The sequence below is a fragment of the Limanda limanda genome, chromosome 14 (genome assembly GCF_963576545.1).
Source record: "Limanda limanda chromosome 14, fLimLim1.1, whole genome shotgun sequence".
In the NCBI taxonomy this organism is placed as follows: Eukaryota; Metazoa; Chordata; class Actinopteri; order Pleuronectiformes; family Pleuronectidae; genus Limanda; species Limanda limanda.
In genome coordinates, this window is record NC_083649.1 from 6,956,250 (window position 1) to 6,983,505 (window position 27,256).

General features: G+C 45.4%; 1 protein-coding gene across 1 annotated transcript in view; it reads left to right on the forward strand.

Annotated features, from left to right (window-relative positions):
- dchs1b (dachsous cadherin-related 1b) overlaps nucleotides 1-27,256 on the forward strand; it is a 92,554-nt gene that overhangs the window by 13,030 nt on the left and 52,268 nt on the right. Inside the window, exons 2-4 of the mRNA XM_061086539.1 lie at nucleotides 3,478-4,314; nucleotides 4,430-4,627; nucleotides 4,722-5,495. Coding sequence (XP_060942522.1) covers nucleotides 3,496-4,314; nucleotides 4,430-4,627; nucleotides 4,722-5,495 — 1,791 coding nt within the window. The 5' untranslated portion in view covers nucleotides 3,478-3,495. The remainder of the gene's footprint in view (nucleotides 1-3,477; nucleotides 4,315-4,429; nucleotides 4,628-4,721; nucleotides 5,496-27,256) is intronic.

Consider the following 27,256-nt stretch of genomic DNA (forward strand, 5'->3'; position numbering starts at 1 on the left):
TATGGTAACAGCACTTAAGAGCGGAGGCCCATGTATTTGAGGCTTTGAGGCTTGTGCACAGAAGAGGCAGATTATGGGGGTGCAATGCCAGATAGAATGTGGCTGAGACTGCTTGGAGCCCACTGGGTCCGTCCTGCCTGTCAGTGTGGTCGCGCACAGATGATGTCACCGGCGTCTGCATGCACATGTGTTGAGCAGCCATTCAGAGCAACACACATGTACAAACCCGTTTTACCAGACAGGTTGAAAGTTGCTTTATTTCTTGCGTTTTAGAGCTTATATTTGAACTAGTAGAAATATAATTGTTGGTGAATGTTACACGGAGCGCCACTAGGGGGAGAGAATCACTTGGGCGTCTCTCACTCCACTGACCATCTGTTAAAGCAGGTATCCTGTCAACATGAGCTATACTTTAGCGACCTGCTCTCCCCATCCCTCTCCAGCTTGTGTTCTCCAGGACAAACACCAGTGTATTGCAGTGCATGTCGAAGGGGGGGGGGGGGGGGGGGGCGATGATGTCATGGACCGACCGCCCGCTGACAATGACAAATTGCGGCCGTGAGATCTGTTCATCAATATAACCTCTCACTGACACTCAGCTGAGGCAAAGAGGGAGCGAGGACGTGAGACGGAAAAATAAAACACTGTCACACTTTGGCGTACAGTTTTATTTTTCAATCTCAAGGTTCACCTGATCGGCTCAGAGGTCCCGAAAGAGGAATCAAACTGTAATCACTCCCCAGTATGTAGCTTTGTGTCCTGAAGCTAATCTTTCCATTTCTCTTCTTTGTTCTTTTCTTACCTTGGCGTTCTCACCGGCTGCATTATGGTTCTGCACTCAGCGCCTCACAAGGGCCGAGCTGTGAGTCTGAATTTCCCTCTCAGCAGTAGGAGGCCTTCTCTTCATCATCACGCCCCTAATTATCTCCACCAGACCTCTCTTATAGCCACTCTCCTTTTTTCTATTTCCTCCAAGTCCATTGAAGACAGACAAACACCCACCACTTTGCCACACAACAAAAGAAGGGTGTGTACGCAGCCTGCATGGGCTCAGACTTAGCTTTCCTCATTGTGTGGGAGTACAGCAACTGTCCAGAGCAGCCGTCTGGACCAGATGTAGAGGTCAGTGCTGTACCACAGGGCCCAGGATTCATGTCCCTCTCCCTGTCCCAGTGGAGCTATAGACTTTATTAATCTCCGCTCCTCAGGGGCCTCAGAGACGACTGCAGGCGGCCGGGGTCATCAGAAAGGTTGCAGTAGGATCCATTAGATTTATTTTAATTATAACCTGTGCCAAGGAGGTTATGGTTTCGTCTGCGTTTGTTTGTCTGTTAGTAAACAGGATTACGCATAAGATACTGGAAGTGTTACCGCAGAACTTGGTGGAAGGATGTGGTATGGGTCAGGGAAGAAGCCAGTAAACTTTATTTCACATCCTGGTCAGGAAACAGATCAGTCTTTCACATTTTTGTAGTTGCTGTAGGTATTAATGAGTGCTTAAATGTGGTTTTATACTGGTACAAGCTTTGTTTAGCCACTGTAAGGTTACACATAGGGCTGGAAGCCAATAATTACCACCAATGACAAACATACAAACATAATGTGGCCTTAGTTATAGGCTTGTCATAATCAAAGGGGACTGTTGGGCCTTGTTCTCTACTCAGTGTCATTTTTAGTTTGATTTGTACTATCTGTAATAATTTGAATTGCCCTCCTGGGACAAATAAAGTTGTTTTGAATTGAAATGAAAGTCTTTCAGAATGGCATTTGCTCATTAAAATTAATGTACGTGAACAAACATTATCAATTCGAAAGGTTGTGTTTATATTATTTTGTATAGAGGATAGTAGTCTTACCATCAGTCTGCATGAAACCCAGTGTGCAAGCGTATTTATGTGTGAGGGTGAATTCTTCAGTTCGATGTATGTGCAGATTCTGCAGCCGGCAGCATAGCGGCGTTCTCTCGAGAGGTGGCAGACATTCCTAAACTTAACTGTCCAGATTATACATGCACCGTGGGAGTGATTGTCTGGGTGAATATAGCTGGCCAGCAAAGGGCCAACACCCTCCACTGATAACTAGCCCCCTCTCTGCTCCTGGCCCGTAATACACATCCATACTTTTTTCGATCATTTAGCTAATCGAGGCAGAACTTGTTCACATTCCACAGAGTTTAGGTATTAATGCTCAGATTAATGGAGGAGATTGTTGAAACGCAGCATCCCCCTGCTCTCAAAGTGTGATGAATGAGTGGTGTCAGGGTTGGTTGGCTCTCCTCATTGCAGGATGTTTTCACGAGTTATTCTCCCAATAAATCTTCCATTATAATTAGTAGAACATGCTTTTAGATATGCTGGACAAATTAAGAACATAATCGAAATATTTGTTGAAGTCATCGACGGTAACAACATGCGTTTACTTGATCTCGTGAGAGTTTAGTGCATCCGGACAGGTCAACCTCGCCAGCGCAGTTAAGAGCCTATTTCCAGAATTTTATGGTCCTGCGCCGAAGTATGTGTGTCAAACGTGGGTCAAGTACCATTTGCAAATAATTACTGGTGTTTGTCTTAACTTGCTGGAAGCACCAGATGGTGGCTTAGCTGCAGGATAACTCACATAGTGTCACGTGAGTTCGAGATTGCCTTTTAAACTCTTGTGATTACCTTTCTTGGAGTGTGCCATCCGATGAATGATATCCACATGAAATCAGACATCAACAGTTTGTGTTTGAACCCGTACTGACGCACGACTTCGTGGACAGTTACAGTGAGAGTATCTGTTTGTGATTAGGCCTAGTTTATGGCTGATAAGATTGATTTAACATTAGCATGAGAGGAATATTATCTTTATGGATTTGTGCATGATTTAGAGTTTGGGGAACATGGAAGCTAAGCTTACAGTCTTAAATGTCTGCTTTTTCCTATGAAGGAGCTATAGACGTACTTTCCCATGCATTCCGACATGTGTCTGAATGTATGTGTAGGCATTTTGCTATCGTGATCTGTGTTGGACATAAAAATATTTTTGATGCTCATTTTAATGACTTTTAAGCTTTTTCTCGTGGGATTTCAGGGACACTTTGAAATGTTCTCACCCAGTGAATAAAATGTGTTATCCTTCAGATAAATATAGTTTATGATTCTGTCCTCAGTACGGTTCAAGCCAGTGTGGATCCTGGAAAGACTTACATTTACATTTCCACACTTTGTCAGATCTTCATGATCCAGCTGATGAGTTCTTTCCAAAAATGTTATGTATTTACCCCTTTTATGGGGCAAAAGCTGAAGTTGTGTTTTTAACATTGGTTCTGGATTGTGAAAGTGTTCGCACATTGTCATGCAGAGATTTAAGAAACAGGCTCCACTTGCAAACCCAGCAACTGAATTTGTAAGATGTTTTCCGTGTTAGAATGAAGAAAGGGTTTCAGTTATTCAATTCACATCTAACATAGACTCTTTCTCTTTTATCTGATCCCAGGTGTAGCAGAACCCAACCATGCCAATAACAAGTAAAGGGTCAAGACGGCGGGCTTGGGTCAGCGGCCCCTGTGTGCCTCTCTGGCGCTGGAAGCCGCTCTATCTCTGCATTGTCCTTGTTGTTGTTCAGTTTACCACCGCCCATGGAGCGTTGGAGCTCCAGCTGGATGAAGAGCAGCCTGCTGGGACCATTGTCGGGGATATCAGTGCCGGGTTACCACCTGGTGAAACCGCAAGTCTTTACTTCATCTCAGACCATGAAGGCAAAGGTGTTGGAAATGATCTTTACATTGACGAAACCACGGGCATCATCACCACCGCTCGCCGCCTGGACCGCGAGCAGAGGGACCACTACAGCTTCATCGCCGTGACAATGACAGGAGTCACCATCGAGGTGTCAGTCACTGTCAACGACATCAACGACCATGTGCCCGTGTTCCCTAAAGAGAAAGCAGTTCTCAAGATTCCTGAGCACACAGCAGTGGGGACAAGGTTTTCCCTGGAACCTGCGACTGATGCAGACAAGGACCAGCTGACTATCCAAGGCTATGCGATAAAAGAGGGCAATGTAGGCCAGGCATTCAGACTGGAGACCAAGAGAGCCACTAACAAGGTGCTGTATCTGGACCTGGTGGTCAATGGGCCACTGGACAGGGAGAAACGCTCGTCCTACAGTCTTGTACTGGAGGCGTTTGATGGTGGCTCGCCCAAAAAGATGGGATCCATGAGCCTGGAAGTGACAGTGACGGACATCAACGATCATGCGCCACTGTTCAATCAGAGCAGATACCACGCCATCATCTCTGAAAGTCTCCCACAAGGAAGTAGCATCCTACAGGTTTGTATACTGTTATAAGTATTTGTGTAGTTTCTCATCTATTCAGTAATAGTCCTTCCAATAAATCCAGGGTACTCATATTTTACTTCTGTGTCTGATTTCCTTCTCTCTGTAGGTGTTTGCAACAGACGAGGATGAGAGTGATAATGGTCTGGTGCTTTATGAAATCAACCGGCGTCAGAGTGACCCTGACCGCTACTTCGTCATGGACGTAAAGTCAGGGGTCATCACCCTGAATAGGCCCCTGGACTATGAGCTAAAGAGGGTCCATGAACTGGTGGTCCAGGCCAGGGATAACGCCAGCCACCCTGAAGTAATTTTAACAAAGAAACAGAAACATATAAATCATAGTCTTCCTTGATTTGAGCAGAATGTAACATGAAGTTTGACCTATTATCTTTTCCCAGGTGACCAACGCCTTTGTGACTATCCATGTCCGTGACTACAACGACAACCAGCCAACCATGACCATCATCTTCCTCAGCGAGGACGGCTCTCCGAGAATCTCAGAAGGAGCCCAACCAGGACAGTATGTGGCCCGGATATCTGTCACCGACCCAGACTACGGAGAGTACGCCAACGTAAATGTTTCCCTCGAGGGCGGCGATGGGAAGTTTGCTCTTACGACCAAGGACAGCATCATTTACCTCATATACGTGGACCAAGTCTTGGATAGAGAGGAACGCGATTCGTACGACCTCCGGGTGATGGCCACGGACTCCGGCACGCCTCCCCTCAGGGCGGAGTCGTCTTTCACCATCCAGGTGACCGACGTCAATGACAACCCCCCTCTGTTTGACCAGCAGGCCTACAGACAAACTATCCCTGAGGTTGTGTATCCTGGATCCTTTGTTTTGCAAGTTACCGCTAGGGACAAGGACCAAGGACCCAATGGGGACATCAAATATACCCTCCTCAAGGGCAAAACCTCTCACTCTGATTGGTTTTCAATTGACCCGGTCACGGGGATAATAACCACCGCAGCCGTTCTGGATTTCGAATCAGAGCCGGCGCCCAGCGTGACTGTGATTGCGACTGATAACGGCCGGCCGCCCCTGTCCTCCACTGCGAAGGTGGACATTGTGCTGCAGGATGTTAACGATAACCCACCTGTGTTCTCCAGCAGCATCTACAATGCCTCCATAAAGGAGAACACTCCAGCTGGGACCTGCTTCTTAGAGGTAAGAGAAACCAAACAAATGTTCTCTCCCTTCTTTCCCTCTTTCGCTCTGATTCATCTTCTTCTGTTTCTTGCTGGTTCCTTTGTACTCGTCTTTACTTTGTATAGGAAACTGCCTTTTCAATTCTCACGGTGCTCAGTCTCGCTGTGTATTGGCCTCAGCACTGCTGTCCTACTTATGCAGCCAAAACCAAGAATCCACTGTCTCCCCTGTTCTCTCATCTCTTCATTCACTCTCTCTTTTCTTTCACACCCTCCTCTTAAGCTCCCTCTGATTACTTCTCTGGCAAAAGCCTGATTTGTAAATCAGTATAAATGAGTCTGGTAATCAAACGTGTTTCTGAAGTGAAAAGGAAGGATGGTGCACTCGGGAGTGCTGGCGTTTGATGTGATTCATGCAAACAGTTCTATAGGAGGAGAAAAGCAGCCGTTCAGAGTGATCCTCTTAAGACGGGACACGATGTATGGAGGTATGAGAAAAAACACAAAGTGGGAGAAAGGCAGGGAGTGAGACTTCACTTCACCTGCATTCCTGAAGCTACTGTGAGGAGATTTACTCTGCGCTGAGATATGTCCTCTCTCTCACCTCGCGGGGTTGTCATGGTAACCCAGCCAGTAGCGTAGGGTGAGCCCTCGGTGTCAGCGCGGCAGCCGGGCTGTCTCGCTTTTATCTCGGCTCCTGCGGCTCTTATATATTAAGCAGGACATCTCCTGAGAAATAGAAAGAAAAGGGTCACTGGCTGTTTGTCTGCCAAATCAGGCTCAGTGTAGAATCAGGGTTTTCACAGGTTGGTTCTTACACCTGTGCTCTGAAGTGGACAAACCATGGTCCTAACTAATATCATGTGACTTTTGTGCGACATATGTTCGTCCTGTGTGCATGTGACACCAGAGTCAATCCGAAACCACCTCTTTTGGTCCCTTGTTCCAGACCGTGGTCTGAGGAACCATTCACACCTGTTATACAGGTTCGGACTAATATGAAAAGTCCGTAGGTTAGGACCAAAGAAAGTGTGCTGTCCTAAACTTAAAGCTGCAAACTTCCTGCAATGAAAAGCCTCTGGTCTTGCTAATATATGGCAACTGTAATGGAAATAGATAAATAGTTGAATTTCACATTCTTGCAGGTTCATTTACCATGAATTTGGAAGCAACGGCTGGTCGGTGTTCTGTGGAAACTGGCATATGGGCTTCTCTGCTCCTCAGGGAAGAGCAGAAGCAAGGGAATTACACGAAGAGTATGAGATGCACATGAAATAAAAAACGGCAGAAGAGAGTTTGACTGAGCACGGGAAGCAGAAAAGAAGCAAGCGAGACCTTAACCTGATTTACAGTTTCCTTTCTACATACAGCCTGTCCATTGTGGAATAATTGAACCCTGTAATTTGCCCCTAATGTGGCTGCTCTGTTGAATTATTACACCCCTCGACCAACAAAATACCCCCCCGGACCTCGAGTCCAGTTGTTGCAACAGTTGTAATCAAATAGTTAGTCTTTTTTTTTTGTTATCCTATAGCCGGCAGTTATTCTGGCACTAGGTGCCGGCGTAATCCCATGCCAGACATCACGGGTGGTTTTCCGACATGCCAGAGTGAGTGAATAAGGCTCGATCTGCTCATTCCGGCACGTTCTTTAAGACTTGTCAAGGCAAGAGTCTCCCCACTGGGGGATTTGGGATTTGCAGGCTGTTGGTAGTAAACTTTTTTTCTGGGTCACTGGCATTTGTGGCCCCTGCAGATTTCACACACACACACACACACACACACACACACACACACACACACACACACACACACACACACACACACACACACACACACACAGAGACATACACACACATTGGTATTATGTTAGACCTGACATCACAGCCTAATGGATGCCCTTCTGTATTTTCTCTGCATTCTCTCTGTTTACCTGCCAACCGACTGTCAAGATTACGGAGCATTTCGTATTTTGTTTTGTCAAGATAACGACCAAAGTGAAGAATTGGCTCAGCCGATGCAGTAAGCTCCACTTTCACATTTTTGTGTTATGTTATACAGAGTCGAGACGAGGAATATTCTCAGAATTGTGCTAATATTTATAAGAGATAAGAATCGCATTCGGGTTTTGGAATTACTGCAGTGGCCTGGCGGACTGGTTGGGAGTTTGAGGACAGAGGACAAAAGAATCAAATGTTTAATATCAAAACAAGAAAATGTCTTATCAGAAGAATAAAACATATATGCACATAAGGTCAGGATTAGTTATCCTCTCTTTTCTGCCAAAACTTACTTTAGCTCCATATATTATTCTATTCATAGTCTCCTTCTCTTCCGCTCACACTCTCTTTGTCTATTTTCCTTCCATTTCTGCTTCTCAGTTTTCGTACCTTCTCTCCTCACACACACACACAGTACAGACACACACATGCTGTGCAGTCACAGTGTGTAGGAAGCCTCTTATCAGTTTGTACGTTATAGTAATCTGTAATGTGCTGCACTGTTTACGTAGCCTGGGATACAAAGGAGTTATTTATTTCTTGGTTTCCCTCTTTTCCTCTTCCCCTGTTTCCTTAAAGTATTTCCCAGGCAGGAGAGGTTGTGTTTCCTCCTTTTTGTGTGTGTGTGTGTGTGTGTGTGTGTGTGTGTTTGCACATTCATCTGACTCAGGTTCATATCCTGAGAAAGACGAGGTCATGAGAACAGCGTGAATCGCGCCTGGTGACGAAAAGTGACAAGCTTATTAACGTGGCTCAGAACCCATATTAGCATGTAGAGGTTGCTGAAACCTTCTGATCAGCGTGGGGCCTCTGTGAGTGAGAGCTAATGCCAGTGAGTTCATATAATTAGTTTCAGATCTCTCGCTCCTTTCCTTGGGTATTATCTGTGTTCCTCAGCGTCTATAAGCGTCTTTTCCCTTTTTCTGTGTGGGTGGTGCCCTGCAGAGCTGCTGTCAAATCCAATGACATGCACTCCCAGCATGACCTGACCGATACCACTGCTGATCTCACGAGCAGTGACACCCGCGCTCCTGCCAGTTTCTCAAACCAGCAGATGAGCTGCAAGCCAGGAAAAAAACAGTTTCAATAGACTTGAATAAAATAGAGGGACTCTGGAGAAAAGGGGAAATGAGATGAGATGACGTCAGAGCAGCGGGACAAAGCAAACATTTGCACGTGTGCGTCCCGGTACATGGACATGTGCATGTTTGCGGTACATCTGTGTATGTGGACTTGTGTACATGGTGGAGGCCAAGAAATCACTTTGAGCAGGTGATGCGTCTCCCCTGCGATGTTCACCATGTGGTTTCCTGGTCAGGCCTGTTAAACAACTCTCAATCATCTCGACAGACACGCAGATGTGCTCAGCTGGGAGATATACAAAGAATGGCATGCCGGCATTTCAGTACAACAGTATAACGGTAATGCAAGGTCTGCTAGAAAGACTACAGTTTGGTTCAGTGTTGTAAAGATCAAAAACTTTGATTATGAAAAATAAATCAGTTGAAACATGAGTAAAACCTACAAGCTAGGGGCCCATGTGAGGTAGAGGCTGCAGAGTTCATTACAGAAACAGAAAAATGCTATTTATACATCCTTGCAGTAGTTGGGGATACGATTTAAGTTCAAGAGTTCATCTGAGAATATTCCAGCAGAAGGAGAGAAGTAAAGCTGAGCGTGGATTTGCTCAGTAAAGGCTGCAGAACTCTGACCATCAAATTGGAACGGCCCATTCAGAGAACATGACTCTTCCAATTTCATGGAAATTTGGGGTTTGGAAGCTTGGCCTTGCTCTAAACTGATGGTCAAGAGGAAATTCTGACCAACAGCAAATAAACGCTCGTGTGGACAGAGATCGTTTTAGTTTTAAAACGAAAATGCATATGTGGATGTAGCTCATCTAAATCTGTCTTATCAATAAAAACCAACAAGTCCAAAAATATCTTTAAAACAATAAAGGAGGAGAAGGTCACACATGAAAAAGTGAGTGTGGTGAGAAGGTGACAGGTTTCTTTTCACAGGTGGACTTAGACAAACACAGCTCGTCTGTCTGTCAGAGCAATCAGCCCCTTTTGGGTTGAAGTCCAAAGTTTGGGACCCCGTGTTCTCTGTGAGGAAAGACTGATCATATTTAAAACCCACTCAAGCATGCAGTGAGACTAATCACATTTGATAAACCAATAGAGCCGGAGACATATGGTGACGCACCGACACCACGAAGGTGTTGGGTTCGAGCTTCCTGTAACTCCAGTCCCCTGCTGGTGTTGTGCTGAATCCAACCCCCCCGGAAAGCCGAGCCAGACCAAACCACAGCTTCCACTTGGAGCCGGCACGCTTGCCTCTTGGGCCAGACTCACAACACACACACACACACACACACTCCAGTCTTTATTAAGCTTGAAATGTGGGGTTAGATGAAATTTATTGTGCGCTTGATGTCCTCCCTCCTCTCACAGTGGCAGCTGCGCTTCAAATACGGCGGCACTCTGTTGAGACTTTAATTATTCTGTCAGTGTGTTTAATTTGCTCTGGGATCAGTAGCTGGGTGAAGAGAGGCTGCAGGTCGGAGGGTGAGCTGTCGACGCGGCTGCTCGGCTGCATCCAACAGCCGATCGGCAACAAACTTCACAAACAAACCAGTTTAGAGAATGGTTTGGTGCTGTTAACAGCTGGTCCCCAGTTCGCTGTGTGCTTCTGTCTCCTCCTCCAGCTTCCTCTCCCCGACTCACACATCCCTCAGCTGCCAGCCTTGTTGACAGAATGTGTGAGACGAGGGATGGAGATGTGTGTGTTCACTATGTAAACTATTCTCATAACATCCATCAGCGCCCTCTGTGAATTTGTCACCTGTTGGCCACTGGAGGCTCCGGTGCCACCAACGATATCCGTCTTGGTTTCACGCTCAAAGCCCAGGAGTTTATTGATTATGACACCGGATTTGATAACGTTGTGGTGGTAACGTCTCCTGGGGATGTTTTTAGAGATATGAACGGTTTAATTCAATCAATCAATCAATCAATCCAATTTTATTTGTATAGCCCACACACAAATAACAATTCGTCTCATAGGGCTTTAACATGGTGTGACATCCTCTGTCCTTAGCCCTCAACAAGAGTAAGGAAAAACTACTAAAAACCTTTTTAGGGTAAAAATATGTAGAAACCTCAGAGAGACACATGTGAGGATCCCTCTCCCAGGACGGACAGAAGTGCAATAGATGTCAAGTGTAGATTAACATCATCGGGATTAAAGTTTTTTAGCAGCATCGATGAGGGTAAACATTTTTGAAGGATAACTTCAATACTATATGTCAAGTAGTCCTGCTGCAATCATAGTCTAGTAATTCTTTCGTTTGTTTGGCCTGTGGTGATGTTGGTTGCAGTTTTATTTCTGAAACCTGTGACCTGTGTAGTGAGCAGCAGTAATTGAGCCACGGCAAAGAAAGACCTGCTGCAGAACCATGAAGCTGCAGCACCAGTGGTGCACAAAGAGCTTTTCACCTGTTTATTTAAGGTCCAGTGACGCGCAACTCGTTACGCAAAACATGAACTGGAGAAGCTGTTGCCATTGTCGATAATCGCTCTTATGTTGATGAGTCCAAGCCGCTGGTTTTGAACGTGTCCTGTGTCCAAATCACACCAAATTCCACATTGCACTTCCTTGGAATCTCAGAAAGACACACTTCAAGTTTAAAGCCAATAGGATGGACAGCTCTGGAGATACGCAAGCCACATACAGGCAGAGAGAGACTTCTGGAATCATAAGGTGGACGAACCCCTTGGTTTCCGTCCAGTCTACAGTCAGAGTGTGGAGATCCTCTGACTTTTCCCTCAGCTCCACCATGACGTTAACTGTTCCTGAGATTTGAGCGGAAAGTTTCAACAAGTGCGATGCTATCTCCTTCTGCTGGATGATTTTCAGGAGCAATCAAAGTGCTTCAAAGCCTCAAAACTCTTATCGGACGCATTTCTCTTTGCTGGTGGATTTTTCAGCTCTTAGGTCGACTTTTGTTAAATCATTCAGTTTTTTTTTCTTCCTCCTCTCTTCCCCCTCAGAAGCAGCACTTTGGTTCCATATCAATAGCTGTTGGCATATGCTGCGTTTTATACTTATCAGAGTGTTCAGTCATGTGTGATGTGACTGGCTGATGCCTCTGTGGAGAGGATGGCCTCACGCCTCATTAAGCCCAATACTCTGTACCATATGGCAGCGAGGGGTTTTCTTCTCTCACTCTTTCAGTTTCTCTCCTGTGTGACTGCTCTCTTTTCCATTTCTTCATCTCATCTGTTAGCGAGTATCGCTCGCTCCATTCTTTCTATTGTTTGTTTCGACCTCACGTGTCATCGGCTTTTACCCTGACGGCTGCGCTGCTGGTCATAGCAAGTTAATCTCTGCCAAGGAATCAATCTACCATCAGTGAGTGAGACTATATCGTGAATGGAAAAATCTTTTCTTTCTTTGTGCGGTCACGTTTTGTTGTTTCTCAGTTCTAAGCACCAGAGATCTACAGACACCAAAGTATAGCTTTAACAATGACGACAATAATGATGATACATTTTATTTATAGAGCCATAAGCAAAAACTATTCACTCAAGTTAAAAGCACACAATAAAAATAGGAGGTAGCAGGATATTCATCTTATTTAAGTTATGAGGTTTGATTATGAAACATGAATAAATTACCTAAAAAAGTGATCGATTCACTTTATTTCTGAACTGAAAAGAAGCTAAGTAAGAAGCTTAAAAGAAAACACACTGACATTCTCTCTAATATGACCACAGTCTATAAATAACAGTGGATTATTGGGTCGACCACTAACTTGGTGTATATTTCTATAGCAGAGTGAGTCTCACTGTTTGATTCTTTCTGATGAGTCGGGCGTTTCCTCCTCCAGTGTCTCTGTATTGAAATATCAGTTTGGCTGCTGTGAGAGAAAAAACATTAATCAAAGAAGGAGAAGTCCTGGAGTTCAGCTGAGGGAACGATGGAGGGTAACACGAAACCTTATGATAATCTCTTCAGTCTAATTCCACCAGTATGTGTGGACGTGGAGAATCAAGGAATCTACTGGTATTAGGTTCTGTTTATATAGTTGTGGTGTCCGATCCACTTTTACTAATTATGGAAATACTAAATAGTCGAGCCGCAACTGATTATTTTCATTATTGGTCAGTGGTTTATTATTTAAAGTATTTAGACCTATAAAAAGAATAGGGATCAGCCCCAAGGTGACGTCTTCAAATTACTTATTTTTTTAGGATTAGCAGTGGAAAGTCCAGATATACAGAATTTACAATCGGATAAAACAGTATAGCAGCAAATCCTTTGACATCAATGATTCATATCTTTTTCATCGAATGAATTATCAATCATCATCAAATTGTTGCAGATTATTTTTGCGACTAACTGTCTTCATGTAGCATCTGGTTCATTAGAGCCCAAGAAAGATGGACGACTTATTTGAGATGTATTTTGACTTTTTAGTTTGGCCACTGTCCCGTCCATGGAGGACTTCAGGGAGCTTATCTGCAGCCATCCACCAGGGGGTGATCTAGACACCTTGGCTTCACTTTTATGGAGCTGCTATATTAACCATCTTAATATAAAATTGAGAATCTGAACCCAGAGCCTCCGCTCTGTCACATGTCTCACGTCTTATTGCTCCAGTCACTTTGGGAGTGAAAGGAAACAAACTCACAAACACACACACACACACACACACACACACAGTCACATATGTAGAAAGTACGCACAACACACGAGCGGCCGGTGATCCCCGGCTCTCCGCAGTTCATTAGGTCAACTCCTAATCTAATTCCAGGACACACGCTGATTTAAGTTGGTGTAAATTAGTACGCTTCCTGTGTTTCTCTGGATTATGTTTGCTTTGGGAGGGGTTCTGTATTCTGGGAGCAGCAGGTGGTCAATAAGTTCATGGCGAGGGGTTGGTACAAAGCCGGTTTCCCAGCGTATCAGATGTTCATCATTTTGGCTTTGAGCAGAGGTGGGTGTAGGGTTTGAAGTCACAGTTGGATGTGACCAAGACGTAAACTCACCGAGATAAAGATACAAAAGATTTGAGGGATTTAATTAGTTTTTCTGTGTTGGGATCTTCTCAGTGCTCGAGGGCTTCCATGCGTCATTTGTGCGTGTGTGTGTGTGTGTGTTGCAGCAGTAGCCTCAGAGCTGTTATCTGGCCCGACTCTGCTCCTCCGCTGTTGTGTCTGCGTCCCAGCTCACTCCACACTATTTATTTTCACTATGTCGGAGGGGTCGAAGACAGTGCAGCTACAGATATTTGTTTTCTCAAATGAATCATCCATTTAATCATCCGGTCTCACCTCAGGAGCTCAAACGTGGAGAGAGATGCTGAGAGGCAGAACTCTTCCAGATCTAGTGTTGCGTTCATCGTGCCAAGAGACACAGGATTAAACAACACTGCTGATCTGGCCTGGTCCATGGGAGATCACAGAAAGAAAGCATTTTATGTTCAATGTGGTCCACATCACGCGTCTCACTTTCTTTACGTCTCCCAGATGCATTTTGCTCATGCGTGCTCCTCGTCTTGTCTTGTCTTTGGACTCCAGCTTTTATAAGGATGGTTCTCACCATGAGATGTCCATTAAAGGTTAAAGCAACATCAGAACGAGTGAGAGAAAGTTTCCACTCCACTATAGTGGAATCTTTTACGAGAGAATCCCCCCGGCTACCTCCCACCTGCTCACTCAGACCTCTGCTTCCCTTCTTTTCTGCCTCTTTTTCATTCACTGTCCTGGTACCGAGATCCTGTGCCTGATTCTACACGTCCAGCACCAACTTGACTGAATCACTACACAGATTTCAATGCCCGAGCTCTGTACTGATTAAAGTAAACATAACCATCATACATTTGAAAGCAGACAGATTTTTTCGGTTTGAATGGTTGTGCAAATGCATGATAAGCAAACCAGCCGGCCTTGGAACCCAGGGCTGAGGATAGTGGAGCAGGAGTATTTTGCTGGATTAAGCCTTGAAACTGTTATTTAGTGAGATTTACACTCATCCAAGTTAAGTGTACTTTAAACTGTTAACAGTTAATTTCCACTTTCAATTTGCCTCAGCAATAAAAGAGCTGTTCTTATCGTCAACCATCATTTCCTTTAGATTCTGGCTCCTTTCAGGCACCGGAACCGTTGATTTAGCATCGGTATCAGAGAAAAAAGTCAAACTCTACCCAGCACTATTTGTACATGGGCATCATGCTGTAAAATAATGATTCTGTCTCATGCACATTTATTATCAGACGACACTAATTGTACGGTAGATATTGGATTTCCAAATACATGCATGCACACGGGGAGAAGAGAAGCTCCGGATCAAACCGTGGAGCCCGACTCGGTGATGAGAACCACAGAGAAGTGGGGGGACGTATTTTGACTCTCGGGCCTCTGTGCATGTGAGCGTGCACGTGTGTGTTTGCGGTGGCTGGCCGCGGCCTGTCAGACTCGGCTGGAAGGACGACGCGAGTGGAAATAACTTCAGTGTTTGCACGGGCAAACTGCTGTGATGTGTTTCGGTGAAGCTGTACAAATCTTGGAACCGCGAGCGTGACAGGACCGGGGGGGAAGGGGGTTGGAGGGGGTCGGGGGGGAATGAAAGAGTGATGACAACGCACGGAGAGGTTGGGGGATTAGAAAAATGTTGGGGAACAGAAACACAATTGACACGAGAGCTAAATTGATTCATGGGGCTTGATTATTAACTTTATCTCCGTCGTAAAGCTCCTGTCTCGGTTTCATCCTCCGAACGATTCCTGTCGGACCCGGTGAACCCTGTACACGCAGGACGAGCAGAATATTAATTTAATAAAGCAGCCTTGAGATGTGGAATAAACCTCAGTGTCTCCCCCCCCCTTCCCCCTCCCAACCTTTAAACTCACAAGCAGCTCATTGTGTGTCGGAGTTTCTAAAAAGCTTGGATCTGTGTTTATTGCAGCCTCGGACATGATTTGCCCAAATTTATAGCCACTGGGCCGAGGTCTAATTTATCAATCATATTCAGCTTTTATATCCCTTTGAATGAGCACTCCACTGACATTAACACTAATAACACGGCTATAAACACAGTTTGCCGTTCATCAATAATAGCTTTGATTATTTCTCTAAGCTGGTGACTTTAAACAGTCTTGACAGCCCGTGTACTGGTTTCATACTCTGGTCTTTTCAGAATGCTGCGCCGAGCCCCTGTCAGCAGCTTCAGGGTGGTCCGTCCTCCTCTGACCAATCATACACTAACTTGTTATTAAGGGGAACGGGATTCTTCATGTCTCCTGTGCCGTATTACAATATTTCCACCCTGCAATTTGGACGGAGCCCACGTAATGTATACTTTTTTTTATTAATTTATTGGATTTTTCATTTTATTAGAACCTCCATTTGGCTGCTGTGGAGCTGCAGCTTCTCTCACTGCTCCGGTCAGAGTCAAACATCTCATGTTGACATCGAGGGAGCAGGACCGGGAAACTTCCTACAGGAGCTATATTTGTTTTATCATTTACACCATACTATAAAAATGAATACACTTGTAGAAGATTAATGCATATATAAGAACTTTCAAACATATCACTATCGTTAAAGTACATCTCTAACATACATTTTTACTGCTGCTTTCCAACCCCCCAGTTAATTCAGCCCATGCGAGAATGCAGCAGAAAATTCCTGTCAGACAGCGAGTGCGACATTTTGACGCCATGTGATGCGTGACGGACACGAAACTGGACAAATACATCATTGATAAATGTCAACTTGGAAAGACAATGAGGCGATAAGGGCCGGCGCTGGTGTTGACGTGCTGTAAATAACAATTTATGGGTTCTGCAGACACCAGCCCTCGCCTGAGTGCTCTACACATTGTCGTGAATGTGTCTGAGCTGCACAATCTCCTGCTGTATTTATCAATTTTCTATAATACATGTATAGGGCCTCACCAGGTTTAGAGCAGGTCGTCCACTAACCAGAGGCTCGGCGGCTCCTTCAGTCCTCGGGCAAGACACTGAACCCTAAATTTCCCCCGATGGCTGTAAAGGTTGTGTAGCACTGGTGTGTAATAGACACATCCCTGTGTAGTAAAGCCCTGTTTGAGTGTATTGTACTTCACAGAGCTTTATGTGGTCCATTAGATTGCTACAATATAAATTCAGCTCATTCCCAGTTGTTTTTGGGACATGTCTTACATTCAGATTACATTTAATATGTTTGTGTAGGAAAGATGAATCTCTCTGACTGGAAACAGTAGTCAGTACTTTAACCTCACACTGAGTTTATTCACCGGCACTGGGTGATCGGTGTTGGCTGAGGTTTAGGTAAATCATCACATTTGAACATGGCTCGCTGGTGTAAGTGATTTTTCTTTTTCGCGTAAAAATGAGTCCGATTCAGAGTCAATTCAGGAGAAGGAACATTTCTGGTGCGCGTGGCCCAGATTCAGCTCTGTGGTTTTGGATCAGGTTTCCTGCGGCCCAACACGCCCTGGTGTGCAGTGGAGGAAGTTCTTTATACTACTTGGAATAAATCCATTGGTTTTGAAATAACTTACAGAATTTAGCGGTAAAAGTGCTACTGGAGCGCTAAGGCGAGAGGGGGAGAAAAGCAGGTGGACTCTGATGTAAACAAAACGACACTGGGATCAGACTCGTGACAGAGAGATGTCACTACAATCAAGATCTCCACACGCTGTTCAATGGGATCAGAAGAACTAACAGGGAAAGTAGAAGCGAGTCGCACAAGCCATCGTTAAATGTCAACATCTGGTGTCCCGGCTGCTGTCACTCATCAGGGAGCAGCTCAGCAGTCGGATGGTCGGAAAATGAAGAAGGAAGATTTATATTTAATCTTATATATGCACTCGTTCATTTTCCAATAGCGAGGAGGACATGATGTTATACAGGAAGTAGTGTGAGGATGGGATTTGCTGGAGTCGCTCCTCTCAACACTTGGTAAAACCACACGTCTGAGTAGATATTAGTAGGAATTTAACCACACGTTTAGGGTCAATTACTGTTGATGCAGCTGAAACGAAACCAATAAAACAGATGAATCCTGTGAAATTGAACCTCAACAAAGAACAGGATAAGTAGTTTCCATATATAAACATTCCACAATTGTGAATAAAGCTTTAATAAACCTTTTAATGATTTATTTTGAGCGTCTGAATAAGAAGTAGTGACCTCTGCCAAAAAGGTTTATGCTTTGCCCCTGTATGATGGTCTGTGTGTTTATTGGTTTATTTGTTTGTCAGCAGGATTGTTCAAAAAGTACAACATTTTCCAAGAAACTTATTAGGAAGATGGAATTAGAAACTGGAAGTGCTTTCTAAATTGCTTTCTACACATATATACAGTGTCCTCACACCCTCACACACACACACACACACACACACACACACACACACACACACACACACACACACACACACACACACACACACACACACACACACACACACACACACATAAACATTCATGCACAGTCTACATGCTTCCCTGTACTGACGGGCTGTGGAGCACTAGCTGCCTGTGCTCCAGGGGATGATTATAGAGGAGCTGCTTGATTGCACAAATCTCGGAGCGCCGGATCTGCTTCTCAAATACCGGATACGAGAGCTAATGTGGATCCATGGAGGGATATTTTCTCCCCTCGACCCCTTTGTTTCTTATCTAACGTTTCTTTCAAGTCATGCAGATGGCGAACGTGAGATCACAGCGAATGAGGAACATATGATTCTGCTTACTCGGGATATTTCAGCTCTGCGCTATATGTTGTAATGAAGCGTGCAGGGATGGTAATGAATTGTAACAGTCTGGTCTCGATTGACCATCACACGGCTGTTTCCTGCTTTACAATATGGAAGTTGGATTGTAATTGCATCTAATGTGCAGGTGATGATCAACACATTTAGATTAGTGAGTGGTAAACATGCAGTTTGTGTACAATTACTAGTTTTTTGTTGCATACATTGTAAGTTTGAACGTTTTTCCAAAATCCAAACTTCCATTTTCTCATTCTTTGACCCAGAGTTCTTCTTTTTGAACATTTCTTGTAACTTCTGCACTTATCACTCTCTCTCTTAGGCACAGCAATCCAATCACAATGCTTAATTCTATATATTCAGCACATTACATTGCTATATATAGTTGTAGCTCACCATTGGGGGAGTAATTGCCTGATTACGTTGAGTCATTTGCAGTGTGATGTGATTAATTAGGGAGTAAGAGGAGCAACAGCTCACATTGAAGTCACACCTAGGTAGAGATCAGTGCTACAGAAGCTGATGTTCCTGATCATTAAGTGAAACACCTTCATTATGTTCATATTGAATAATCACATGAGACATTGTGGAAAGGGGAAATGTGTTTAATGATCTTGCTTTTACACCTTAATATTTCACGCTGAAGAACTGAGGGATGTGTGGATGATTCATCCTGAAGAAAGAGAAGAGCTGTGAAAAGACGAGGACTCAGCACATGGGAGGAGATAGGAGTGGTGAGGCGGGTGGCGGCTTGTGGTGTGAAAGCAGGATGCATCGGAGGTGCTGATGGTTACCATGGCAATGAGAGACGTAGATGGAGGACGGGGGAGGTGGGGCCGAACCGATTCATCACCCCTCTCCTCTGGTGTGTGCGACTGTGTGTGTTTGCGTGCAGGATTCCACCTCTACCTGTCCGACTGCACCCTTGAATCAGGCGATTCCTCTCCAGCACTCCCAGATAACACACACATTTATTTATAAAGAAGTGGAGCAGGGCAGTGGAGACTTGGATGGGAAACAGATTGGTAGCCGGGAGACCAGCTGTGCAGCGAGAGAGGGGAAAAGAGAGAGAGAGAGAGAGAGAGAGAGAGATGGAGTAAAAGAAGACAACTGTCTTTGTCTTCAAGCATCACATCATCGTCATCGTCCACATTGTTTTCACGGCTTTATCTCCTCGAACCTGCAGAGCGAGCGGTATCAGAGAATTCCACGAGGCTGCACGAGAGACCAGCCACTGATCAGACGATAGAGGCGTCAAAGAGGGAACTGTTTCTGCAAATTAGAGCAACACAATGAGTGCAGATTCGACTTTGTGTGTCTGTGTGTGTGTGTGTGTGTAAAAAGGCAGGAATCTTTGTTTCAAAGATATGTTGTATTGCTGTCCGGGGGAGAGAAGGGTCATGTTATTCTCACTGGGCACGGCGAGGAGCCGGCAGACAAGTCTTCACATGAACACTCAGCCACATGAAGGATGACGGCCATTACTTCATACAGATAGCATGTGCATGCATGTGTGTATGCATGTGGTGGAGAGGGGGGCGGGAGGGGTTGGCGTGATGGGTTTTCTGAAGGGTTGGAGCCATCGTTCAGCGGTAACCATGGTAACAGGACTCTCAGGACCACAGGGAGGGGAAAAGAGAGGAGGAGGAGGAGGAGGAGGAGGAGGAGGAGGAGGAGGGGGAGACAGAGGGAATTATGGGGGAGCGCGGTCGGGGTCTGTGTCGTATGATAAGCGATAATGAAAATCTGGGCCCCGCTGATCCAAAATGGAGGGCAGCATACTTTCTTTTGGCCATGTGACAAATCAAAGTAAGATTTAAAGCAAATTAAATTGTAATGAATGAGACTTTTAAAGGATCTGAATGAGAGAAATTGGAGGATGAGTGTAAAATTGCATTAAAAAAGTGTTCATGCAGCTCTTTCTCAAACGCCTATTCGACCGTTCCTCCTGCTCCTTCAAAGTGTTCTATCGAAATGTGATCTCCAGGCCAAAGAAAACTCTTCTCATGCTGAACACTCTGCTCTGCTCCGTGCACACATGTGTGCGATTTGCTTTTGTGGTGCGATTTCACGCGCAGACAACGTGTGTGTACGTGCGTGTTACTGCACAAACTCTTTCTTTCACCGACCGAAGTGCGACTGAACGTGAGGTTAACGATCCTCCGCCGGCTCCACAGAATCACCATGTGCAGGTTTTATTTGCATCACCTTTAAATCCCTGCGGTGCGCCGCTGCTGTGAGGTAAACTGAGGTAATGTTGAAACTGGCTTTCCCAGCGCCGCTCAGAGCGACTGGCACAGCGGCGGGTTCGGGCCCAGTGGTTTGAATTAGCAGGAAAAGTAAATTCCCGTTTAAGTTTGTTCTGTTTCTCTCGCCTGTTTTCACTCATTCCTTCTTTTCCTCCCGGGCTTATCTAAACTGACGCTGCAGGTTTGCTCCAGCTCTTCAGGCACAACACTTCCTCTTCTGTCTCTCCCGGTTCAGCGGAGACTCGTGACGAACACGCACACTCACACACTCACACACTCGCACACTCGCACACTCACACACTCACACACTCACACACTCACACACTCACACACTCACACAGTGTACACAGCCCCCGACTGTGGATCTAAATGGAGTTCTTTGTTTTCTTAATTGTCAAATTAAACATGTCACTCGGCTTGAATGGGACGCACGTACGCCAGCTGCTGGTTCACCCAGTGGAGAAAGTAAATGGTGGTGGTGGTGGTGGTGGTGGTGGTGGTGGGGGGGGTTAGAGACACAAGCCCCCTTCCTCAAAGAAAATCTAATTGAGCATGCGTTTAAAACACACACACACACACACACGCGGGCGCACAATGAGGAGAGGATGAAGGAAAGTCGGTGCAATCTTTTGTCTGTCACAGAGTGAGGCTGGATGGACGACCCCCCCCATCTGGTAACAATCACCTCACAGGCTGCCTCACTCTCCTGCTCGTGTGCGTGTGTGTGTGTGTGTGTGTGTGTGTGTAGTACTCGTGAGCACATAGAAGTCAGGACAAGCATGTGCGTCCCTGTGTGTGTGTACTTGTGTGTTTCTATTTCCCCGAGTGCCTCTGGAACCCCCCCATCCATCGTGGAGCTGTGTGTGAAATATGAAGAGAAAGAGGAGAGCTGCCTCCAAACATGGAAAAACTGCAACATGTAATAAACTGGGCACCTTCTTTCTTCTCTTCCCACAGGGGGGTTATTCTTTTATATTTATTGGACGTCCTGCTCCAATCACACATCCTCCCTTTCTACCCATTAGTCTGGCCTTCCCTCCAGCTGCCTCTCCCTCTCTTCAGGTCCGGGCGGCCCACAGCTCCTCACAATGCCCACCTCCATCTAACGCTGGGGGGGGGGTAACCCTCCTGCTTGTTGCTCGATGAACTCCATTGAGATGCTGCACACAGAGGACGGATCATTTAGCTTAATGAATGTCCTCCTGCCGCTCGGCCCCGAAGACTCATAACTACGGCTCCGAAACTCAGAGACGTCTTTATTGGTTTAAGACTGAAAAGAAAGAGCGAGGACTTGAACTTTGGCTCGAGGTCCAATCAGCGGCTCGTTCTCTGAGGCAGCTGTCGGCCTCTCTAGTGGAACCATTAGGAGTTAAAAAGGAAAAATCAATCATAGAATCTGGCAAAGGCCGAGTTTGTCAATGAGCAACTGAGTTCGAGCCATTTCCTTCAATTTACATTGATTCTAAAAACCCTCCTGTTTTTATTGGAGAAAAGCTTTTTATTTTCCCCAACCGCCATTTCTGGCTCCAGTTCTTTAAAGCCGCTGCGCTGGGTAATAAAGTGATGTGGCGTCTTATCCCCATTCCGCCGTTTCATCCTGGTGATTTAGAGGAGTGGAGTCAGGTCCTCGTTCTCACAAGGTTCGGCTTGATGAATTAGATTTCTTCTGGCGCTGCTCTCTGGGTCTGGGTGAGATTTTCTCCCTTTCTCTCTCTCTCTCTCTTTCTTCTTTCAAGTTACATCAGTGAGGCTCGACATACACCAGAGGATATTTGGCTGAAATCCTAAATGAGACGCACAGAATCGCCGCGGAAAAAGAGGATAAAGACCTGAGTCTCTTCGGGGCGAGCGTTAAAAGAAGACGCAGGATTTCCATGTAGAAAATCTAACTCTGAGGATTTTAAACAGTCAATCAGGAGGAAAAAGAAAATAACAGAAAGAAAGAGAGAAGGATTGAAGGACGAGAGTGAGATGGACAGGCGTGCAGGTCAACTGACAAACAGGCTCATATTCAGTCACACATTTCATGCTCTTTCGCGTCAATATCTTTGTGTTCATTGTTAACACGATGCTGGTGGTCTGCGTGGAGTTAGTGTTAGCGCGCTGTGTGTTCCATTAGTCAAACACAGACACACACACACACACACACACACAGAGACACACACAAAGAGAGATCTCCAGCCAAGATAGAGGTGACACACATACGCAGCAGGCTCACGTAGGCTTGGATAGTAATGTTCTTTTGAGAGGTCACCTTGGCTGGAGTGCACACACACACACACACACACACACACACACACACACACACACACACACACACACATGCATTATTTCATGTGTGACAGCTGCCTTAGGAAGTGACTTATTTGTGGTATTGAAAAACGCCACAGCTCCGACTCCTCGGACGTTTCTGGAGCATCCCCAGGCGGAGACAGGCTCCGTTTGGATTCCTCTGTTGGATGGAGGGACGGAGGGATAGAGGGATAGAGGGATAGAGGGATAGAGGGATAGAGGGATAGAGGGATAGAGGGATAGAGGGATAGAGGGATAGCGGGATAGAGGGATAGAGGGATAGAGGACTATCAGAGACCTGGATCTGCAGGGGCGTCAACACGCTGCCTGCTTCAGCCATCACGTCTCTCCCACTCTTGGAAACCAGAACGTATAGACTGGTGTCCTGCACTGAGCCGGGGGGGTTTGGGCTCAGCCGGGCAAAACAGGATGAGTGTGTCAGATGCACTGGGGCTTCTCAGGTGCGAGGGACAAAGGTGCATTTACGTCCCGGCTCGTTTGACAGGATCACAGCCGACAGCTCCGTCCTCACGGCTCGGCCACAAATTCATATTCATGCTGAACAAACGGGGGTCGGATATACTCCAGGGCATGTGAGACGAAAGGGGGGGCGCAAGAATGGAGAGGAAAGTTTTGAATGACACAGGTTTGATGTCAACCCAAATCAACTCACATTTTTCAAGACAAACTCCGATACAAAGCACGGCAGCTCCAGCCAGCCAGAGAGGTGCAGGAGATCCAGAGGAGGAGATAAAGGATTCACTCATGTTGCTCTGATAACAACTTGTCGTCAATTATCTGGATTAAACACAAGCGGGACTGGTTTGTGTTTCCATTTAGCTTCTTTGTTCTCTTGGCCCTCGTGGACGTTTTCAGTGGAAGTGGTTTCTGCGCACAAACACAAACACAGTTGCTCAGCAGGATTTTGCACCTTTGGGCCCATGGCACAGGCTCACTGCAGTTATATTACTGCTGATCCACTCTCTACTGTACAAACAGCACAATCCTTTTATACTGTACTGTTTTATATGTTATATGTTATTTGTTAGAGGTTATATGTTATATGGTATGTTATTTTATTTTTATTTTGTAAAGCCCTTGCCTGCCAGGTCACAAGATCACAGGTCCCATTTTTTTTATTTAATATTCCCCACTCCTTCACCCTGTAAACTGCTGCTTTTGTACTAAGTAGATGTTGCCTGCCAGGTCACAAGATCCCAGGTCACACTTAATAGGTACTTACTTCACATATATTCATATTATTAGGGCCCGAGCACTGACATCATAGGTCAGGTGAGACCCTATTGAAATTGTAAGGATTATTATTATTATTATTCAGGCAAAGAAATTGGCTTTTTGAGGGCTTAACCATGCTCAAATTCTTACCAAAATTTGCAGAAAGTTAGAAAGTGGTGAAAATGTACGTATTCTGAAGGAATTTTCAATGGGCGTCGCTAAAATGGCTCAACGGTGCCCCCCGAGACCCCTGGTACGTGTTCACATTGACCGGTCTTCACAAAAATCGATATACAGGTGTATCATGACCAGACAAACAAAAAAGTCTTTAGGTGCATTGGAAAAACACAACAGGAAGCCTGCTATTTTGCATTTAGTTTAATTTAATATTCCCCACTCCTTCACCCAGTAAACTGCTGCTTCATTTTAATATGTTGTACGTTATATGTTATATGGTATGTCAATTTTTTTAATTTTTGTAAAGCTTGTCTACTGTGTAGATGCTACCTGCCATGTCCCAAGAATTTCACTGCTCCACTGACGCTGTCATTGGTGCATGTGACAATAAACTTTGATTTGATTTGGTTTGATTTGATTTTGTGGAACTTTAATCTCTCAAATTTTGACGGCGCAAACAGCAATTTTCTTATTTTTCACAATATTTTGATTCAAGCCTCCTTATCTGTTTTCTTTCTATTGTTTTGCAGCAATATTTTTTTTAATAATTATATTTGGAAACCAGTGTTCAGTGCACAAGTGCCTGCGATTCCCACTGCGGCAGTTACTGGACAGCAACCTTTGAAGATTGTGACTCCTTTCTGGAGATTTCTCATATATTGGGTCACGGTTCTGACCAGGGACTGTTATATATATATGATAAAGTATTCCTCATCTTGTTATGGACCCCTTTGTGGCCCCCCCAGCTCCCTTTATGGTGCCTGGACCCTGCTTTTGGAAGCACTGATGTGGGCTTCATGCTACCTTGATGAGACACAGGAGTAAAGAGTCAGGTCTGGTTAGCCTGCAGACCTCCGATCCAGGATGGAGGTAACGTGAGATGCAGACGAGAGCAGACCTATGGAAACAAGGAGACGTCCGTTTATAGTCCAGCTATAGAGATTTAATCTGGACTATTAAACGGAGCCAGTGGCGTCGCTCTGCTGCTCCTCTCTCTCTTATGGGACTTTTTCTTTTTGTTTAAACAGAGAACTACTGTGATTTATTAAGGACACGTCTGAAGTGCTTCACTTTCTTTGTCCACGTCTGCTCCTCTCCCTCGTTTTGTATTGTCGTACCTGCTCATAGAGACAGACACACACATGCCTGAGAGCAGCAGGCTACTGAAATCATCACATATACACATACATACATGTGGTGTGTTGTGTGTTTTAATGTAAAGTCTCTGTGTTAACACATGGGTTTGTGTGTAGTGCTTTCCTGCAGGGTCTCTGGAGTCAGGGTCAGAATCTCATGTAACCACCACTCCCTGTGTTATGACTCCAGCGCCCACCCTCGACCTCACCCCATGTCCTGATCCATTACAGCGACTGTGATCACACGAGGTGCATCCCCACTACCCCCCCACTACCCCACCCTGCTCACTCCCACCTCTTCAGACCACTATGGTCATGGTAATGTTGGGTTTTTGCCTCCAGGGCCAACAAAACAAAATCTGGCATGTGTGAAAAGATGAATGAAATATCTGAACTAGCAACGACTTGTGTGTTTTTCTGGGATTGAAGGATCTGGACAGTTAGACATTAAGGGGGCTGCATATCTCCACTAGTACTGGTTTTGCAATACTGGTATTTAACCAGTAATTGAGATCCGTATTTCCACTCTTCATGATTTCAATAAGTCATTTGTTCCTTGTCTTAAATTCCCTTTAAGTCAAAAACTAATTTGTCTTAAGTAGCTGAATATTCGCTCCACCTCTGCCCCAATTTTCCCTTTTTCACGTTTTCACTCACACTCTTGGAAACAATCACACGGCGCCACTTCAACACCCCCCCCACATGTTCCATCGCTCTGTGGTACCGTTCGTGCATTGAACACTGGGAAAAAGTGAATTATCAGCAGTGATCTCAGCCCTATAGCTCTGTATGTTCTCCATCTGGAGCACAGTTTAATACTGAGCGCCTCCGGGGGCGAGTCAGCTGTGAGGAAATTAGTCTAATTATTGGTCTGACTGCTGCAGCGACCCGCAGGACAGACCAGAGGACAAGGACAAGGAGACATAGAGGACTTGGATCGGGTTCAGGGATGTTTGGAAACTCGCACCAGAAACTCCTCCTCCATTCTCTTTGCTCTTTCCTCAGCCCCTTCTGGTCGTTTGTTTGTCTTCCTGTCTCGTCCACTCAGCTCTCCTTCCCCTCAGGGACAGATTTAGCAGATGTATGTAAATATCGACATCTCTGATTTGGTTAAGGCCTGGGTCCCGGGCAGAGACTGCTCCTCCGGTGAAGTGGTGAGTTGCGACCCCAAACCATCTGTCAGACCCGTTTCCGTCACGTAACGTACACACAGAGGGAAAAAGGAAAGTGAGGGCGACTGGAACCTCGGGACAGAGCTCACGTTACAGAACGCTTCCATTCACAGGGAAAGAAGTTTGGTCTTTTCTCGGATTGGAACATTAAACGGTCATTTATGAGCTGATTACATTTCATGGCCATAATTCCTGTGTAAACTCTTTTTGTTCAGGACGCCATGTATTGGCATCGGCAAAATGTTTATCCGTGTTGGAAGGAACGTGCAGTGAACCAGCGGCTGCTCCCGGGAGATGAAACCAGAGGGAAATCCACAGTGGCACTCGGTGGAGCTCATGTGTCCGACCCGGCCCCTTAGATTCAATGGAGCTGAACCGAATTTCTCACAGTCAAAGATAACTGTTCCCTCAACCTGTCTGATCTTTTTCATCAAGATCCACGAGTCATTTCCTGGGAAAAGGTTGAAAAACTGCAGCATCTCACAAAGTTGAAGAAAGTGAAAATAAAAACTTATCCCTGGTGGTAAAAAACAACTCGGCCGTGACTGTAAAAATTTGAGAAAGTAAAGAAAGTTCACGACGAGAACAGATCTGTTGACGTGTGTGATGAAGTGTCTCACATGCTCCGAGAGGACGAACATGTGCGTGTGTGTTGTTGTGTGTCCCTGCTGGAGGTCGTCACAGGGTCACGCAGGTCAAGAGGGTCGCAGCCATGTTCTCCGATCGGGAAACAC